The sequence below is a fragment of the Melospiza georgiana genome, chromosome Z (genome assembly GCF_028018845.1).
Source record: "Melospiza georgiana isolate bMelGeo1 chromosome Z, bMelGeo1.pri, whole genome shotgun sequence".
Lineage (NCBI taxonomy): Eukaryota > Metazoa > Chordata > Aves > Passeriformes > Passerellidae > Melospiza > Melospiza georgiana.
The window spans coordinates 73104166-73124556 of record NC_080465.1 but is presented as its reverse complement, the minus strand read 5'-3'; the positions used below and the strand labels follow the sequence as shown (position 1 = coordinate 73124556).

General features: G+C 54.9%; 1 protein-coding gene across 1 annotated transcript; it reads left to right on the top strand.

The window, feature by feature from the left end:
• Window positions 1–365: 365 nt before the first annotated feature.
• On the top strand, window positions 366–14413 carry GBA2 (glucosylceramidase beta 2). The gene is made up of 17 exons (XM_058044181.1): window positions 366–557; window positions 4304–4395; window positions 4603–4718; window positions 4821–5039; window positions 5842–6081; window positions 6426–6528; window positions 7802–7955; window positions 8235–8360; window positions 8463–8647; window positions 8984–9088; window positions 9737–9844; window positions 10325–10476; window positions 10628–10734; window positions 10878–11020; window positions 11353–11468; window positions 13237–13428; window positions 13519–14413. Exons 1-17 carry the CDS (start codon window positions 367–369, stop codon window positions 13732–13734), a joined length of 2565 nt encoding a protein of 854 aa, XP_057900164.1. The 5' UTR covers window position 366; the 3' UTR covers window positions 13735–14413.
• The last annotated feature ends 5978 nt before the right edge of the window (window positions 14414–20391 follow it).

The window sequence follows — 20391 nt, the reverse complement described above, 5'->3', positions numbered from 1 at the left end:
CGCTCGGGTAGAGCTCGGCAAAGCTCGGGCCTAGTTCGGCAAAGTTCGGGCCTAGTTCGGCAAGGCTCGGGCAGCGCTCGGGAACGCTCGGGAACACTCGGAAACACTCGGGCAGAACTCGGGCACCCTCGGTCGGCTCACGGGCAGCTCCCGGACAGCGCTCGGCAACTCTCGCCCGCCCCTTAGTAGCGCTCGCTTAGCGCTCGGCTGCTCTCGGAATCTGCTCGGCGGCGCTCGGCCGCGCTCGGCCGGGCAGCCCCAGGGACCGGCGGCGGGGCGGGTCCGTGCTTCCGCCGTGCCCCGGGGGCGCGGGCGGGGCGGGGCGGGGCGGTGAAGAAGAGGGCGCGCACGGGGCGGGGGGCGGCGATGGCGGCGGCGGAGGAGACGGTGGAGTGGCCGCTGATGCGGCGCTACGAGGGGGCAGCGCAGGGCCGCGGCGTGGCGGCGGACGGCTGGCGCGTCTGCCTGGCGCACAGCTTCGAGGAGCTGCGGCAGCCCTATGGCGCCGGGGACGTGCCGCTCCGCGATGTCCTGCGGCACGTCGGCCTCGGCTTGCGGTACGGCGGGGGATGGAGGGGGCCGGGAACGCACCGGGACGAGGGAGGGCGTCCCGCGAGGGGACACGGCGTTGTGCTGGAGCCGCTCGCTGCCGCGGGGGCCTCGCCCCGGGCAGGCTCCGGAGATGTCCCGGTGTACGAGAGGCAGAGTCCGGCGGATCACGGAAGGCCCCGGGCTGGCGGGAGCCGCCCTCCTCCTGCCCGGAGGCGCCGGCACTCTCCAGCCTTCCTGGCGCCGGCACCGGGAGCAATTGGTGCTGAAGGGGCAGCGCCCGGCGCTTGGGCTCCTCAGAACGGGGGGAGCTGGGAGGATTGGGGGCATCGTTTGGGAATGGGGACGCCCATTTCCCACCCCTGGGGCTCATCGCTGCCGCATCCTCCCCGGCACAGTCCCCAGTGCTGGCAGCTGGAGGTTAAACTGGGGCCAGCTGGGAGGGGTTTGGAACGCTGTGTGCCGTGGCAGGTTCGGGAGCGGGGCGCCTCTCCGGGCTTTGCGTCGGGGTGAGCGGGAGGTAACGACGGGCAGCACGCCTGGAAAGCCAGAGTGTCGTTTTAGTCTTTAACGCCGGAGTCCAGGTGCTGGCAGTGTTTGTGCCCCCGCCAGGCTGAACGCGGGGACCTGCCACGGCATCGCTTATTTCCTTGTGCTGGATTTATGACTCCTGCCTCCATTTTCTGCTGGTGTCCTTAGACGCTGCCACTTGCCAAGCTGGTTCCTGCAAAGCTGGATGAAAGGGCAGATTCTGGATTGCTTTGGGGTGCATAGCCTGCTGGTCTGACCTGAGACGCCCCGGTGCGAGCCTGGGCACCCAGGAAGGAGGGCATGGGTCACGCACCGGAGATAAATAAAGGCTGCTGGAAAAGCTGCTGCAGCAGGTTGGGATGAGCTGAGCATGTGGGAAAGCGTGAAGTTCTGGTGGGGTGAGCAGGGAGGAGAGGTGATCCTGGCCTTGTTCTCATTGAAGTCTGGAAGAGCTTTGTATCAGTCCTAGGAAAAAAGCAAGAAGCTTGAAGTCAAACTACTGCCTCTTCTGTTCAAGTTTAGGAGGTAATTTGGTTGTTTTCTCAAAGTACTTTTGCCATGGCAAGAGCTTCCTCGTGAGGAGATTCCATCCACAAGAGCAGAGGAGACAACCTGCGTGGTTTTGATTTAAACCCCAAGGCCAATGTTGTTGGCTGAAAGGGCAGCCCATTCAGGAATGTGAGGATATATGGGAAGCTGCATGCTCCCGGCATCAGTGGGCATCTCAGCATCTGCCTGGCTGGGGCAGCCAGCTCATGGAAACCTGGCTGCTGGTGCTGCAAGAGAAACCTGGAGTTCAGTTCTGTGTCATGGTACAGGGATCTGTGAAGCCCTGCAGATTGGCCTGCCCTTTCCTGAGTGACTCCTGTGCCAGGGATGTTCTCAAAACTTGTCATGGCTTGGTGCATCGAGTGCAAAGTCATCTGGTGCAGGTGCTTGTAGCCACTGGGAGCACCTTGGGGTCACTGCTTGGGCTCAGGAGGTCCAGAGGAGCCACAACATCCTGGGTTGACATTGTTGTGGTGAATTAAACATGATGAAGGGTGCCCTCTTCTGCAGCACCAGTGCTAGGTGCAGGTGACGTGGCTGGGGATGTGGGCAGCCCTGATGCAGGATATTTTTGTTAATCAGGGCTTGTCAGGGTAACTGTGGGCGACATGTGTGTCTGAAAAGAAAGGGCTGTGCAGAGGGCTCAGCTGGGGCTGGCGAGGCAGGAGAAGAGCTGCAGGTAGGTTTCCACAGAGGTGGCTCATGTGTCCTGAGAGGCGTCATGCCATGAATCCCGATCAGCTGGGTAATGTTCAGCTAGGTTTTAACTCCACTGCCACTTTGAAGGAGAAGAAATGCCCTCTAGGCCTGGCAGGGGTTTTGGTGCTACAGAACACAAAGTCTTTCTCGTTATTTTTCTTCAGCCGTGGCAGAGCTGTTAATAGCCAGCAATTGGGCATCGACCACTGGGCTTCTCCTCTTGGCTTGTGTGATTTTGGGAGAAGCTGGCAGGAGAAGAGTTTGCATATTGAGATGATAAAATGACTTTGGCAGTGGCAATAAATCCCAAAGCTTTTCTACTGTGTTCTCTTGTAAAAACTGCATCCTGAAACCCATCTCCTGCCTCCTTTCCAAGAAGTCAGGATGCCCTGCTAGGCTGTGCTGCAGCCACTCTGCCTGGGCACCTTATTTCCTGTTGCCAGAAGCCTGCTGGGGAAGCAGCTGGGTTGGTTCCCTGATGCTGGGTTGAAAAAGAATAATAATCATTTCCTTGAGAGAGAGAGAGCACTGCCAAAACCATACCTTGGCGGGGTAAGGCTGGGACTGTCCTGTCTGGAGAAGAGCAGTTGCAGCAGATACAGCTGGAAGATAGTGGCAGGCCCTGGTTCAGGGCAGTCAAGCAGGACAGGCTGGTTCTCATCATGCCCTGAACCCCTGTAAGCAAAACATCCACAGGCAGTCAAACACAAAGCTGCGTCTGTAGGAGTGGAAAGCAGGCTGCAGCTAGGTCCTGTGCGATTGCAGCCCAGAAAATCTCACCCTGAGAGGGATTTGGGGACCTTAGATACTGGTGAATAAAGGTGAATGCCCAATGAGCAGCCAAAAAGTCAGCTGTGGGTTGTTTCAGTTTGGGAAGGGTAGTAGAGGTGTCATGGGAGAGCCTCTCCCCCTTGCTCCTGGGTGTGCATGTCCCCAGGGAATTATTGCTCATTGCCCATCACTTGTGCTCTGCATCCTGTGCAACCGGGGCAGGACAGGCTGTGTGCTCCTGGCTGGGCTGGTTTTCTGCTCAGCAATATGGAATGGATGTCTGCAGGTAGCTCATGGACACTGCTCATGGTGGGGGCTCCTGTGTGTCCCCTGCCCACCTGGCACCCAGAGCCACGGAGCTGCCAGCTGGGTCTTACCTGACTGCTTGCTGGGCAAGGTTCAGCAGCTTCTGGTCCGGCAGCTGGTTTCCATGTGCTAGTTGTGTCTGTACAGGAGGCTTAACTTGGGGCAGTTTATTAGCCAAAGCCAGTACTTTACAAGCATTGACTCGGAGCCCAGCCCTGCTCCTCTTGCCTGCAGTGGTGCTGGCACACCCAGCTGCAGGTGTGCCCCTGTTTGGGTGTCTTGATTCCCAGACCTTTGGGTGAGAAATTGTCTGATGGGCAGTGCTGGTCTGTGCAGCAGGTGTGTGGATGGAGGCAAGTCCCAGGATCCTGCCAGCTGCAGACAGCAACCATCACCACTTCCAGGGCAGGGCTGCCCTGTGCCCTCTGCCCCCGATGAAGTGGTAATGTGTGGCAATGAGGAAGTGGAGGTAGAAGAGCAAGGCTCATATCCCTGGGGCAATGTGTGTCTCCTCTGGGCTTGCACCTCTGCTTGCAGCCTTCCTTAGCAGGACACTGTATCAGGCATGGGGGTGGTGGTGGCCCTGGTGTGCATTCCCACTTCTCCATGAACATCTGGGAAAGCCTGTGCTACATGAGCTGGGAGTCCTGCTCTTGAGTTGCCCTTGCAGTCATTCCTGAGCTCTGTGAACTCTGCCCGCTTGTGCTTGCTGAGTAATGCATGCTCCAGATGGGTGATAGAGCCTTATCACCCCTTGTGCCATGGGCATGGGGCACAGGTTCCCCTTGTACACCTCTAAAAGGAGGGAAAGCTCAACTTGTGCTCATCCTGCCCAGTGACAATGAAGGGATGGTGTTGCCTGCTCCTCACTTCTTCAATACTTCTCTTTCCCTTGCAGGTACTTCAGGTGGTGGGTCAAGAAGACCCGGATAGAGAAGAAAAAGGCCTTCATTGACCTCTTGTGTGCTGTTCCTCTGCAGCAGATCTATGGTCAGCCTCCATCCACTCTGGGCACTGGGGTGGGCAGGGGTTCACACGCGGCTGTTAGGGTGCTAGATGGAATGAGTGAGTCAAGGAGCTTTTGCGATTTGGGCAATGCTGAGTAGCTCTGCCCTGCAGAGATGCAGGGGGAGAGTTCTTGAGCCAGGTGCCACCTGGGGGAGGAATGGGGTTGCTAACTCTTGGTGTCTTTGCCAGGGTGCCCACTGGGCGGGATCGGGGGAGGAACCATCACCCGTGGCTGGCGGGGAGAGTTCTGCCGCTGGCAGCTGAACCCTGGCCTTTACCACTACGAAACGGTCATTGCCAACCAGGTAGGGTGTGTGAGGGGAGTGGCAGTCACTGCAGCAGCCGGGGTGGTTGGGACTTCTGCCACGGGGCTCCTCTCACCCCTGCATTGCTCCTCTCCTCCACAGTTCACAGTGTGCCTGCGGTGCAAGGGGCAGACCATTTACCAGCAGGTCTTGTCCGTGGAGAGACCCAGCAGCCTGCAGGGCTGGAACTGGGGCTATTGCGGCCACTACGCCTTTTACCATGCCCTGTACCCCCGTGCCTGGCTGGTCTACGAGCTGCCGGGGCAGCAGGTGGTGCTCACCTGCCGGCAGGTCTCGCCTGTCATCCCCCATGACTATAAGGTAAGGCGGGGACGGCATCCCTGAGGGCAGAGCTGCTTGTTAGCTCCTGCTTTCCGAGCATTTCCCCGCTCCTGAGGGCAGAGCTCCTTGCTTGTGGCTTTCCCAGCGTTTCCCTGCTCCTGAGGGCAGAGCTCCTTGCTCGCTGCTTTCCCAGCATTTCCCTGCTCCTGAGGACAGAGCTCCTTGCTCGCTGCTTTCCCAGCATTTCCCTGCTCCTGAGGGCAGAGCTCTTTGCTCGCCACTTTTCCAACACTTATCCACTCCTGAGGGCAGAGCTCCTTGCTCGCCGCTTTCCCAGCATTTCCCCACGGCCTCTCTCAGCAGCTCTGCGGGCGGGGGCAGCCCCGCAGCTGTGCCAGAGCTCGGCACTGCAGCAAGGGATGGCTCAGCGCTGCCCGTGCCGGCTGCCAGCCCCAGGCGAGGGTGGCAGCTGTGCTGGGACACGTCTGACCTTCCTCTTACCCCAGCATTGCAGCAGCACGTGGGCCTGGATCAGCCTGCCCAGCAGGTGAGTGATGAGAGCCCGGCTGAGCCCTAAAGGCCTCTTTCTGTCCCTCTGCTACTGGCGTGCTGCTTGCCAGCCCAGGGCTGCTCCTCTTTGCAATTTTGTCTTGCCTGCCTCCCAAATTCCTCAGCTCCTGCTGCTGCTCCTCAGCTTGGCAAGAGACTCCAAGTCCCAGTCATCATTGCCGGTGCTCTTGCTGCCGCTGCATCTGCGTGGTGTCCCCAGCAGGGGAAACGATGCTGGGGCAGCTGCCTGTGGAGCAGCAGCCCTGGAGGCAGCATTGTGCGTCTCTGCCAGGACTCCAGCTTGCCAGTGGGAGTGTTCATCTGGGAGGTGGAGAACGGCAGGGATGAGGACGTGGAGGTGTCCATCATGTTCAGCCTGCAGAACGGCCCGGGAGCGAAGGAAGCCGCGAGCGGCGGGCACTGGAACGAGCCCTTCACCTTCCACAAGGATGGCCAGCGGGTTGCTGGTGTCCTGCTGCACCACTGCCCACCTGTGAACCCCTTCACCCTGGCCATCTCTGCCCGGGAGAAGGTAAAGGGCTGGCCCTGCTGCTGGGGCTCCTGCCGGGGAGCTTGTGCAGCCCTGCTGCGTGCAGGGGAGTTGCCTGCAGGCAGCTGGCAGAGGATGGCGGTGCAAGGGCTTGGGGTTGGAAGCATTCCTCAGTGCTTGCCTGATGCCAGGAGTGGAGACATGACTTCCCTGAGGGCACCCTCTTTGGGGATGGTGTCAGGAGAGTGGCTGAGGCAATGCGTTGAGAGTTGCTGGGCAGCCCATGAGAAGTGAGTGTCATGTCCTGCTGGTGGAACTGCGGAGGGGAGAGAATCATTTTTCTCCTCCAAAGGAGCAGCCCATGATGATGCTCTTCCCTTGTTCAGGCTGGCACAGGAGTCACCCATGTGACGGCATTCAATCCCACGGGATTGGGTAGAGAGGTGTGGCAGGACCTCCTGCAGGATGGCAGGCTGGATTCACCCCCTGGTGAGTGCATCCCTCCTCCGTGGGACGGGTGCAGGGGGAGCAGGGCAAGTGGGTGGCCGTGCTGCTTGTGGGTACCCAAGCCAGGGCAGAGCTCTTTCCTCCAGCCTGCTTGGCTCTTCAAAATCTCCCCAGGATGCTGTGGCTTGTTCCCAAATTTAGGCTGTATCCAAACTTCCTATTGCTTGTCCTTGCTGTGGTTCTCCAAAAGCTGTTCATTCCACTTTGGGGCTGTTCTTGGGTATTGGTTACACGTGCCAGTATCTCATTATTCTGTGTGTGGTTGCACACTGAATTGAGATTTCTGCTAGGAAGCCAGCGTGCTGCCCAGCCCCCTTCCCTTCATATCCTGTTTCCAGATAAATGAGCTGTGTCCTGTCGGAATTGTTACTGCCAGTGTTTAACAGTGCTTGGGGTTTAATGCTGCAGTCACTGTCTGTCCTCTTCCTACTGTAACAGTTCTCTGAACGTCTCTGTTATTCTTCTGATCATTCTGCATCCATCCTCAGGTCTCTGCTCACTCCCTTGGGAGGAGCCTTGAAGCAGGGTGGCATCTCCAGCCTTTGGTACTCACCTGCTATTGCCATAAAAGGTGACCATTTCCCTAATGTCTGTCAGTTTTTAAACAAGGATGATGCCGACAAACTAGGGATGCTAGATCTTTGCAAGATTTCTTGAGGCTTAAATTATGTAACTGAATCGTTTACTATGTAATTTTTTCCAGAAAAATAAGCTTCCTGCCTAGATGCACTCAGAGCTCTCCAGGCTATTGGGATGTGGTTTTTCTTCATGCATGCCAGACATTATCATAGTCAGGATCTGTGCTTATGTTGCTCTAATGAGTTTACCTTGTACACATGTCAGAACCAGCATATAATTATCCAGCCACCTAAGGGCTTTTCTTAAATACCAGGGTGGCTCAAACGCCCATCGAAAAGCTGGAAACAATGACTGTCCCTAGAAAGTCACAGTGTCTCTGACTGCAGTGCAGATACAGAGTCATGGGATACTCTGTAGCTTCCATTCATGCCTGATGGCTTTTCCTGCCTGTTCTGTTCCTGTTCTTGGATGACTGAATCCTTTTAACCACTCCTCCCATGGAAGGTTTTTTTTCCCTGCGGCAACGTCATCCCTTAAAACACTGGGCTGTACCTTCCAGGTTATACAGGAGCTTTGGTTTGCCCACTCTCATCTCCCTCAAGGTGTGTGTGAACTTCAGTTACCCTCCCTTTGGTCTTCCTTGGTTGCTTAAGAATATCCTAATTTTTCCTGGCAGGTAAAAGCAGGCCGACAGAGAAGGGTGAGGTGACAGCAGCAGCAGTGTGTGCCAGCTGTAGGGTGCCTGCCCATGGGCACAAGACGCTGGAGTTAGCCCTGGCTTGGGACATGCCCTGTGTTCACTTTGGCTCCAAGGAGAAGCTGCACCTCAGGTAGGTGGGTTCTCTCTACTGGTGTTTGGCTCATGCCCCCAGAGCCCTGTTTTCCCTCCTCCCTGACTTGTGTGCTATGAGGGGACCTTTTGCCACCCACTCCTGGTGGCTGTGGCCCCGTCACCTCAGGGAGAGGACCCTGTGTCCAGCCCCGCTCCCAGTGCCCCTGCAGTAGCAGCTGAGTTCTGCTGTTCTCTGCAGTCCAGTGTCCTTCTGTGGTGTCCGTGGGGGTTTCCCAGGTGGAGCCCATGGGGTGCTGACCAAACCCTCCCTTGGCAGGCGGTACACCCGGTTTTTTGGTGGCGACGGTGATGCTGCTCCTGCCCTGTCCCACTACGCCCTGACACACTATGAGGAGTGGGAGAGGAAGATCGAAGCATGGCAGAATCCCATCCTGGAGGACAGGTAGGGCAGGTGGGGGCACCTTCCCTGTGGCCTCCTGGGCTGGGCTGCCACAGGAGCATCACCACCTCGGCCTCCGAGGCTGAGCTTCCCTCTTTCCCACAGCCAGCTGCCTTCCTGGTACAAGTCAGCCCTGTTCAATGAGCTCTACTTCCTGACGGATGGAGGGACCATCTGGATGGAGGTGCCCCCTGATTGCCGTGCCGAGGAGCTGCAGGGGCCGGCGGGGGCGGGGCTGTCCCACCTCCTCCCTGTCCTGCGGGAGTACGGAAGGTTTGCTTATTTGGAAGGTAACTCACAAGGATGTGAGGCATTCTCCAGCCTCAAGCCCTCCCATTACTGTAGCCATGTGTTTTGAACCTCCCATGAGGATGTTTTTCACACTCCAGTGGGTAGGGGGCAGTGCTATTCCCAGGGAAAGCCCTTGCAGCCCTGAAGGAAATGGCATGGAGTGTTCCCCACGTGCCTGGTGCTCTGTGTAGAGAATGAAACCCTCTTGGAATGGGAGCCCCTGCCTGTGCTGGGAAAGATGCCCCTGTCCAGGGGCCTGTGGAGGGAGGAGCTTTGCCCCTTGTCCCCTGCCCATGGCAGTCTCCTTTCCCTCACCACCTGCCCTGTCCTGCCAGGCCAGGAGTACCGGATGTACAACACCTACGATGTCCATTTCTACGCCTCCTTCGCTCTCATCATGCTGTGGCCCAAGCTGCAGATCAGCCTGCAGTATGACATTGGTGAGTGTCCCCAGAGCCCTGCCTTGCTGCCTGCTCAGGCCTTCACCTGGGGAAGAGACAGAGCCTTGGGGACAGCTGCTGCTGCTGCTGCTGCAGAGATGTGTGCCTTGGAGCCAGCATCCCCCTGCAGCCGCCCTGCTGTGCCCAGCACTTGCAGCCCTGGACTGTTGCTGCCCCAGCAGCTCTGTGCCCAGCACTGCGGGTGCCTTCTTGCCATGCTGGGGGTGCCCAGCTGGCTCTGCCTGCCCTGGGGGAGCCCCTGGTCTTCCCAGCTCTGTCCTTGCCCCTTGCAGAGCAGACATGGAGCTGTTTGCAGACTCCAAGTGCTCTGGCTGTTTGGTGGCTGCTTGGTGGTGGCCTGCGTAGAGGTGTGGAGCACAGCCCTTTACTGGGCTCTGGTAGGGCTGAGCCCACTGGGTGCCCTTCCCAGCCTTCCCTTTATGGGGTAGTGACAGTTGCGTGTTCCCTGCTGAGTGGGGGATGGAGAGCAGCCTGTCCCCTCAGCCCTTTGCAGAGGGCTGTCATCTTGGAGCTCCAAAGGGCAGCCTGGCGTGCTGGTGCTGGCAGCTCTGCGTGTGCTTATGCTTGGACCTTTCTGCAGCCATTTCTGCTGCCCTTCTTACTTGTCGTGCTTTGTGTCCTCTGCAGCTGTCACTGTGGTGAACGAGGATGTCCAGCCCCGGCAGTACCTGATGTGTGGTCAGACAGCCCAGGTGAAAATGAAGAATGTGGTACCACATGACATTGGAGACCCAGGTGAGGGGTCTTTTGAGCCTGTGGGGGAGCAGAGGGGGTGCCAAGCTGTCAGAAGTGGGTATGGTGCATGAAATACACTGTTTTTTGTGGTCAAGCATTGGAACTGGCTGCCTGGCAAGTTGTGGTGCCACCATCTGTGGTGTATTTAAAAGTGTAGATGTGGCACTTAGGGATGTGGGTAAGTGGTGGACTTAGCGGTGCTGAGAGGTCTTTTCCAACTTAAATAATTGTGTGATTCTATATTTACTGGGAATGGAAAGCTGGATGGTGTGGGGTGGTGATGAAGACCATGCTGCATGGATCTTTTACAAGGGAGATGGAGGGAAGTAGCAGGAAGGCTGTTCTCGCTAGAGATGGCACAGGGTACAACAAATTATTTCAGTGCTGTTTGACCACAGCACCTTTGGGTCCTTGCACCTGTGTTGGAGGAGGGATGTTTGTTGCTTGCTGTCCTGCTGCATCTGGTCTGTCCTGGCTTAGGTGATGAGCCGTGGCAGCGTGTCAATGCCTACCTGATGCACGACACTGCTGACTGGAAGGACCTCAACCTCAAGTTTGTGCTGCAGGTGTACCGTGACTACTACCTGACCCATGACTCCCTGTACCTGCGGGACATGTGGCCAGTGTGCCAGGTACTGGGATGTCAGACCATGGGCCATCACCATTCCCCACTTCCCACTTCAGGAGCCAAGCCACTTCCTGAGAGGATGGATGCTCCCGAGCAGAGCGTGAGGAGCTTCCAGAATGTGAGGACTGCGTGACCATGTCCTGCCTCTCCCACAGGCTGTGATGGAGTCGGAGCTGAAGTTTGACACTGATAACGACGGGCTCATTGAAAACGGAGGCTTTGCTGACCAGACATACGACGCATGGGTGGTGCACGGAGCCAGGTGAGCAAGAGAGGCGGGTGGGGGTTGGAGAAGGGAGCTGTGGGGAAGGGACATAGCTCAGAGCTGGACTCTTGTATCCCATTTGTCACTGAACCCTTGAGGTGTCCCACATTGCTGATGCTCCTCTTGTTTGCCTCTGGCAGTGCCTACTGCGGCGGACTGTGGCTGGCTGCTGTCTGCATGATGTGCAAGATGGCAGAGGTGCTTAGGGATACTGAGATACAGCAGAAATACCTGGGCATCCTGAACAAGGGCAAGGAGGCGTTTGAGAGACTGCTCTGGAATGGTGGGTGCTCAGCAGCGGGGAACCACACTCAGCTGGCCATCCGTGTGTCCCTTGGAAGGGAGTGACTCCTCCTTGGATCATGGAGCCTTGTGGGGAATGGGGGAAGGAAGGGGCAATACTGTCCCTGCAAGCTGGGAGGAAGGAAGGGAGATGCTGCCCCTCCGAATGGAGGGGAAGGAGCAAGTGTCTAGGAAGGGATAGGTGTGGGAAAGGGAGAAGAGTCTTGTGGGGAAAGCAGCTGTGCTCCTGCCACACAGGGAGGTGTGTAGGGACAGCTCACATGAGCCAGTTTCTTAATCTATTGTTTTTAAACTGTTTTTTGCCTTTTCTAGGAAAATACTACAACTATGATAGCAGTGGAAGTGACACGTCCATCAGCATCATGTCGGACCAGTGTGCTGGGCAGTGGTTTCTCGGAGCTTGTGGTCTCGACCAAGGCGAGTTTGAGGTAAGAGAAGAGGCTGCCTGGTGTGGTTGTAGCAAGATGGGACCTGTGGCATGAGGGAAGCAGCAGCAGGGCTGGCACATGTTGGGGGTTACACTTTAGGGCTAGTGTGGCAGGCACCTGCCTGCTCTCACTCTGCACACCATAGTGGAGGCTGTTGTGTGGGTACAGTGGAATCCATCTCAGACCAGAACTCTCTCACGGAGAGGCCATGCAAGCAGGGATGTGTAACTGCAGCTAGCTTTGGCCCCAGTGGGGTTTGCTGTGGGCAAGGTGCTATTTGTTTAAAAATGGTAGAAAAAAGTGTATGAAACGTTCCATGTTATTTGCTGCCCTAAAAAGTCCAAAATTAATATCAGAGGGAACTATGGCTTATTCCAAGTCCTGAAGGTTGTTGCTCTTCAGTTGCAAGAGGAGAATTGGCTGCAGCCTCCTCATGTCTGCTGGGATGCTCAGAGCAGTCACTGGTGCTGCAGCACCCAAAAGAGAGAGGGGCAGCGCAGAACCATTGGGTTATTTATACCCCGTGGGCTCTTGTCACAGCAAAGCTTTCTGCTGGCCATGAGGCCAAGGCCTCAGCTGAGTGAAGGGAAGAGTGGCTTTGTCTTTGGGAGGGTGACAAACCACTGCACTGTGTGTTGGTAATTCAGAGGGGAGCTTCAGGTGACTTTGGCTGCTCATTCCCCCTCCTGTGTTTAATCCAGTGTGGTGCTGGGGCTGTGCCTGGGGCTCCAGGCAGGGTCTGGCCCAGCCCTCCTGCAGTAAATCCCTCCTGCAGCTCCTTTTGGGGAGGAAACAGTGGATGTGGTGCAGTCCAGAATGTGGCCTGCCTTTCCCCAGCCTCAGCCTTGTGCTGCTGAAGGTGGCACTTGTCCTTTCTCTCTGGTGAGCTCTGAGCTGACTGCAGGTGAGACTGGTGAATTGCTCTCCTCTGTTACCTTGCCATTTCATGGATTTTTTCCATGTGTTTTGCTCCATTGCCTGGCTGGCATCACTCCTGTCTGTGAGCTCATTGACATGGCCTTGGTGGGTGCACAAGTCAGCAGTGAACAAGTCAGAAATGAGATGTAAGAACTGCCTGTGATCCAGTCCTGAAGAGAGAGTGCCCAAAAGGTTCTGCCAGAGAAGGGCACTCCAGCCCTTCACTGATTCCCACAGCATCCCCTTGGCTCATCTCCAGAGCCACACTGGGGAAAAATATCTGCAGGGATGCTTGGTTTGAGCATGGAGAGGAGGGATTTGCTGCTTTTGCTTTGGACTGCCCAGCCTTCCCTGGCAAGGTCCTGCCTGGTGTTATCCCAGCCTCTGCTTCCCCTGGTTCTGGTGTCACCAGACTGGCAGTAAGTGTCTGGCATGTCCCTCGGCTGTGCTGATGAGCCCCATGGCTCTTGTCTCTCTTGCAAGCGACAGCAATAAAGCAGATGTGGTTGGCCAGGCCCCTAGAGCAAACCCACATGCAATGGGGAAGGGGCTTGGCCAGTGATTGCGGGTGAGGAGCTGTTTCTGGAGATCAGCATGTTAGATGAACTGTCAACGTCCTCTTGAACAATGTGGAATGTGGTTCAGCATATCTCTGTAAAGTATTTTGGGGGCTTTTTAAACCTTTTGGGGAAAGAGACGTTTCACTTCCTCCTGTCATTGTTTGAGGTGGGCATTTGTGTCTGTTGACCCAGCGGGCTGTGTTGCCCTTTTCCTCACGGGAATTTCAATCCCGCTCCAGCCCCAGCCTGAGGGGTCCACATGAGCACCAAGCCCGTCTCTGTCCGCCCAGGTTTTCCCCAAGAGCCACATCCTCAGCGCGCTCAAGACCATCTTTGAGAAGAACGTGCTGGGCTTCGCGAGCGGCACCATGGGCGCCGTGAACGGCATGAGGCCCGACGGCGTGCCCGACACCTCCAGCGTGCAGTCCAACGAGGTCTGGGTCGGCGTGGTCTACTCCCTGGCTGCCACCATGATCCAGGAGGTGAGGAGGGAGGATGCTGCTGCTGCTGCTGCTGTGCTCACCAGGATGTGCTCCGTGGGTGTGCTGATGGTGCTGTTCCCTCTCGTGCAGGGCATGGTGGAGGAAGGCTTCCGTACGGCGGAGGGCTGCTACCGGACGGTGTGGGAGCGGCTGGGCATGGCTTTTCAGACGCCGGAGGCCTACCGGGAGAAGAAGGTGTACCGCTCGCTGGCCTACATGCGGCCCCTCAGCATCTGGAGCATGCAGCTGGCCCTGGAGCGCCGCGCTGGCCGGGCACAGCTCGCCCAGGGCCACAGCCACCCTTGAGCCTCGTGGCACTGGGCAGGGCACCAGGGGCTGGGAGGTGCAGATGGCAGGCAGGGACACTCCCCTCCCTCTCTGTGCTAGTACTCACATTGCTGTTTTCCTTCCCTACCTCCACTATGTGCCCTTGACCTCAGAGGGCTTCCAGCTGCTGGTGCTGAGCACAAGGGGGGACCAGAGTTGTGGGGGATGTCTCCTCAGAGCATGGTGGATTAAGGAGTTGCTGCTGGAGCCTGTGCCTCCCCTTCCCCATCACTCAGGGCTCTGAGAGTGTGCAGGCTGCCCAGCCATCCCAAACTGCAGCTGGTACCTTGCCCGGAGGCACAGGAGACCTGTCTCCTGCAGGCATTGGGCTGGGTGAGGTGGGCAGCTGTGCTGCAGGGAAAGAAGAGGGTGTGGGTGAATGTGTGTGTGAGGATATTGGAGTGGTGCACTCAGGCACACGGATGCTGTAGTTGTCCTGGGGTGACACTGCACATTCTGACGGGCTCTGCCCCAGCAGGGCCTGTGGCAGATACAATCCCCAGGGGAGACCCGGCTCCCTGGACAGTGACAATCTGAGCCCAAGAAGCAGGTCCTGGTCTGGTACCATGGCCCCCTCCCTGCTGGCGCCGGGGGCAGGCAGTGGAGCACATGAAAGGGGATAAATCACTTCAGTTCTTAATAAATCTGTCCAGCTGTCTACTCTCGTTCTTCTTCGGTGTCTTCTTTGGCCCAGGACCAAAGTGGAAGAGGGAGCTCTTGCAATTCCCTTTGTCTTCCTGGACTAGGCTGGAGGGCGAGGGGGCAGGGAGGGGACAATCCCAGTGGTGTCTGGCTCTTGTGGAGTTTTGCTGAAGGGAGCGGGGATGTGCCTCCTTACCAACTTCTCCACATGTAACAGCAGCAGTTAAGACCAGCAGCTTCTTGCTTGGCTCCTGGCTCTGCCCTGCCTTGCCAGCAGCGGAGGAGAGAGCATTCCTCCTGAGAAGGCCTCTGTGGGCACCAGCTGAGCCACAGGGCTGCAGGCTCTCGACTACACTGAGTCCCTTTGGTGCAGGGCTGGGCACCTTGCCTCCTTCTCCTCCTTTCTCTGCCACTGCAGCATTTGAAGGCTGTGCATTCCTGGTGTGGGATGGATAGAAAGGAGGGAGCTCCTGTTGTGCCCACAGAAACTTATTGCCCACAGATCTGGACAGAGAGGCACTCTAGCCCTAGGACAGAGAGAGTGACACCCCAGTCCCATTTCTGTATCAGGATGCTGTGCCTGCAGTGGGGGTGAAATAACTTGAACAATTCCCTATTTGCAAATATTTGCAATTCCCTATTTGCAGGGGTGAATGGAGAAAGGGGTGTCATGGTGCTTTTAGTATTGAACAATGCTGAAATGAGTCTGACTCATCAGTCCCTGAAGTTCAACATCCTAAATAGCGATGTGAAGGTCTGATAGAACTGGAAAAGAACCAAGAAAGGAAACCAGCAAGTGCTACTACTGATAATGTATCTAAAGCTGCTGAACTGTCACAGCTGACATCCTGCTGAGAGCCAAGTCACATTCTACTGTAAAAGCTTGCCCCCAATTTCTAAGGTCAAGGTCTTCTAAAACCCTCCTTCCCAGAGTGTGTATGGAGATTCCTCCCTTGCATGGGGATACCCCCTTCTTGAGGCTGAACCAGAGAGATTTGCCCACAATTACTGGTATGAGAAACTTCAGGGTCTACTTTGTAATTGGCCTAGCTAGCTTTAATATACTGAATTCTGCTTCAAAATACTGCATCATACTATAGAAATTGCTATAGCTTCTAATCTGTAGTAATTAATTCTTACAAAGATGTTTTTGTCTAATTATCATAATAAATTATTTGTTTTTATATAAATGTATCTGATTTGCCATCCTTAATGCTGTGGTACTATGTTGTATAAAATTTCTGTTCCACCTGTATAATCCTTTAGACATAATCCATTGACAAAACCTGGGGTTAAGTTGGATCCAGCTCTGCCCAAACTCTTCAGTGGGCAGGATTCTAGAATGCAAGAGAGTGCTTTCTGAACCTTGTGATTCAGCTGAAGGGTTTATTTAATAAACATTGTCTGAAGCTGCCATTCTGCCTGTGGCACTGTCGCAGACACTCACCCCCACAATCCCATGTCCCGCGTCTCCTCCATCTCCCCAGGCAGGGGCAGATGCGTGGGCCAGTTCTGCGCCCACTCCAGGGCCCCTCTGGGTGCCACGAGGGACTGGGAGTGCCAGCCAGGGGACTCCCAGCATGGGCAGGGGGTGCTGTCACTGCTGTACCTGGGAGCTGCCGCTGCACAGTGAAGCCAAAGCTGGGGCAGCTCTTGGCTGCTGGGCTCCTTGCAGGGGTGACAGCAGGATCTGCTTGTTGGTGGCTGCTGCTGCGCTGTGCCAGGAGCCCAAGGAGGTCCCAGCTGTGTTCAGGGCCAAAAGGGTCATGTAAGAGCCCAGCTCATTTCTCCACAGGCCCTGCAGGTGAGCCTGGGGCTTGTGTGGTGGCTCGGTCAGTGCCCAGGCTCAGTCCCACGTTCAGCCTGGCTGAACAGGGCATGTGTGTCCCATGGCACAGCCCCTCGCCCTGGCAGCTGGGACCAGCGCATGGGCAGCCCTCAGGAGAGCAACCATCAGTCTCTGGGCAGGGCAGCAGAGCTGGAGGTACCCGGTGGAAGGGGGAGGTGACCCACAGCAGCCCCAGGGAAGTACAGCCAGAGCTGGCAGCCTCCTTGGTCATGGACACTGCACCGTGGCATGGCCCAGCATGGTAGACGACGGAGCACCCAGAACCTGCAGCCCCTCAGGCAAAACCTTTGTGTGCTGGGGTGGCAGAGCATGGCACAGAGAAAACACACACCACGGGGATGGCACAGCCAGGGCATGCAGCCCCTCACCCCCACCCTGCACCCGGGACAGCACAGTTCAGCACAGCACGGCTCAGCACAGCACGGCTCAGCACGGCCAGACTGCCCCAGGGCTGCTCTCACCTCCCTGGATGCAGCACCACGGGCCATGAGCAGGGCCAGGGCGAGCAGCAGCAGCAGCCCTGGGTGCCCATGGTGCTGGTGGCCCTGTGTGGTGCCCAGACTCTGCTCCTTTTATATCAGAGGGGTCTGAGCCTCCTGCCAAGGGACACCCATGAGATAGGAGAGCCCCGATCCCTCTGGACAGTGATGGAGTCTGGGGGGCACTGAGTGAGCTGGCAGGGAGCACAGCGAGGGCAGCAGGTGAGAAAAGCATTAAAGATACCACAGGCAGAATGTGGGATCTTTGAGGACACCACAGGAAACACATTGGATCTCTGAGACACCACAGAAAGGGTGGAGGAGTTCTGGGGACACCATAAGAAGGGCTTTTATCTCTTTATGGCCATGGCAGGACTTCTTCAGTGCCTAAGTACATCCTTAATCTTCAATAGCTATCGGGGCTGGCAGATATGAAGTAGCCTCTCCCTCTCCTTTCCATTCTTCAGCAGATCATTATGCTGCCTCAGTGCTGCCATTGGTGACAAATGCCCTTTTTTTGCTCCCAGGGGAGAATTTCTGGGCAGAGGAATAATGTTACACGGCAAGAGCAAGGTCCCATATGTGGCCCTCCTGCACCCACTGGTATCTTCCCATGTCAGAGCCTACAGCAAATGAAGAGAGAAAAAAATGCAAAGAAACTCTCCCTTGGGGACCCTTGTGATAGGATGGATTGATGAATCTGACACCATATTCCCCGAAGACTAATTTAATATTTTATTATACTATATTATGTTAAAAAAATACTATACTAAAGTATACTAAAGAATACAGAAAGGATACTTACAGAATGCTAAGGAGATAATACTGAAAACTCGTGATTCTTTCCAGAGCCTTGACGCAGCTTGGCACTTATTGGCCAATTAGTCAAAACAGCTCACAACAGAAACCTAATGAAACAATCACCTGTTGGTAAACAATCTCCAGCTACATTCCAGAGGAACAAAGCACAGGAGTAGCAAATGAGATAATTATTGTTTTCTTTATTCTCTGAAGTTTCTCAGCCTCCCAGGAGAAAAATCCTGGGCAAAGGGATTTTTTACAAAATATGAATGTGACATCTCAACCTTTCTCAGTGTAATTAAAATAAAAAACCTGCATTTGTAATTCTTCTGCCTGGGCCCATGCAGAAGAGAGAATAGACACATCTTGAGAGGTTTATCCGTTGCCAATCAAAACCTCAATCAAGTGCTGACATAGAATGATCAAGGAGATTCTTTACCTGTAGAACATCAACTCCTATTATATCACTAAAACAAGGTTTACAATATAAAAAACCCAAACAACAATGCAAAGAATATTCATTGTTTCAAGTCCAAACAGCTGAATTTCAGGAGAAGGCCCATTGACTGAAGATGTTGCTCTTTTACATCTTTGAAAGTCCCTTTTGGTCCCGATACAGGCTTGCAGAATCCTGAAACAAAGAACTACTAAAGAAAAAATCATGTGGGAGTGACCATCTCTCATTTTAGCTTCACTTTTTGCACCAAAAGTTGCTTCTGCCAAAGCTCTCACTCAGTTAAAACAATTAGCCTGTTGAACAGGGAAACAATTAACATTACCTCCAAGGTGCTAGATAAGCTCACCACTGATGTTGACAGTGTAGGACATGCTGTATTGCAAAATCGAGTAGCTATTGATTTTTTGTTACTAGCACAAGACATGGCTGTGAAGATTTTGAAGGAATGCGCTGTATGAATCTTTCTGATCATTCTGAATCCATTGACAAAAAGCTTTTCCAACAGCAAAATAATATGAAGAAACTCACTGTTGTTAAAAGTTCTTTTGACAAATGGCTTAAAGAATTGGGAGTCACTAGCTGGTTGAGAATCTTATTGATAGAAGGAGTTTGGTTTCTTGCTGTTATTTTTGCTGCGCCTGTTATTCTCTGTTGCATTCTTTCTTGTATGAAAAAGAGTTTAGAATCAATTGTTAAATGAGTCTGGGTTGTCCAAAAAGAAAAAAGGGGATGCGTAGAAGAATTCTTGGCAGAACAAGGGCATGCTGTACTCTTACAAGAACTGGACAACCCTGGCCTGCAGATTACAGAGTTACTTTGAAGACCATGTACTGTCCTCAGAACAAGATAGACTACTGTCCTCGAATAGATACAACAAGGAAGAATACGCATTGTGCAAAAATGAAGCCAGATGCCAAATACGATATGAGAACTGCTTATTTAGCACACCTTAGCTAAAAAAGCTTAGAGCATGACAACCAATAAGTAAATAACATGTATGTGTCAATTGAGCCATTTAACCAATGAACATTAGGCAGTAGTGGCGTAAAACCGTGTATAGACAAGCATAATTATGCCAAAATTGCTTAATAAAGTAGAATGACACGTAGTCATTTTGGTGTGATTGTCGTTACTCAGCTGACTCTCTGTGGGACCCTCTTCATTAGATAGTTACCCAACAATAGTGAAAAAATGTCTGGAATGCCCTGGCCACAGCCCTTAATAGAACCACTTGGGCTGAGGCTGTCTCATGGCTTTCCAGCACTTTGAGCTGGTAGCTCTTTCTACCTTTGTTTTTTTTTTTTTCCCCTCAGAAAGAACAAAAGCAGCAGCAGAGGCTTTTTTGGACCCTGTACCACTGGGCAGAGCGGAGTCCCTGGCCCTGGTCTTGGTGGGTGGACCGAGGAGCCCAGACCTGGCCCATGGAGCGGTGGCCTGGGCCTGGGCCCCGGTGAGCGAGCCAAGCAGCCCAGACCTGGCCTGCGGGGCAGGGTCTTGGCTCTCACACCGCACTCCCACCACGCTGCCAGTGCTTTGGCAACAGGAGTGACCAAAGGCCTCCTGCCCCCAGAACCACCACCGCAGGATGGCAGGTGGGAAGAAGAAGCTTTCCTGGGGATTTCCGTACCACACCCGGGGGTCTTCTTTCCGCGGAACAAGCGAGAGATGCCCAAGTGCCGCTGTGTCCCCCCCCCCCCTAGGATTCAAATGCCAGTGTTCCCACTCTCTGCTCCTTAGCATCACCCCCATACCCCCCGAGCTTGGGACCAGAGGTAATCCCTCCAGAAATCACCTCCCCCACACCCCTGGCACTTGCCGGAGGAGTCAGGCATTCCAAACCCCAGCGAAAACCCACTGACCAAGTGAAAATGCTGTTTCCCAGAAAAGGCCTGTCCACGGGCTGCTCTCTCAACCTTGGAAGGAGTGAAGGAGGCGGCGGAATCAGCGCAGGGTCAGCCCCTGTCAGCGCGGCATGCTGTTGTGAATTCAATTGCTGGCTGCGATGCAGAGAGATCTGGTGCACCGGTCAGCTCAATGCTGGCGGCAGCCTCCCTTTCTGAGGGTGAGGGTAACGAGGCTGGCTCACACGCCCAATGGGAGAAAGGAGAAGGAGAAGGGTCATCTCCTTTTGCACGTGCTCCAGAGAGGCAGAAAAAAACTTCTCAGCCATGGGCAAAACCGTTCCTCCTTGTGCTGCAGGAGGGGTGGTGTGGAGAGTTTTTGTGCAGATGTGGCTTGAGGGAAAAAGGCCATGATCATATACAGCTGGTTAAGTAGTAAAAATGCAGCTGTAAGCAGTAAGTTCTCAGCCTTCTGATTACAAGAAAACATCAACACTGTGTCCTTGAGCAGGTAGTAAGACAACAACAGCAGGATGCAAAAACCAGTATTAGTCTCAACAGAAAACA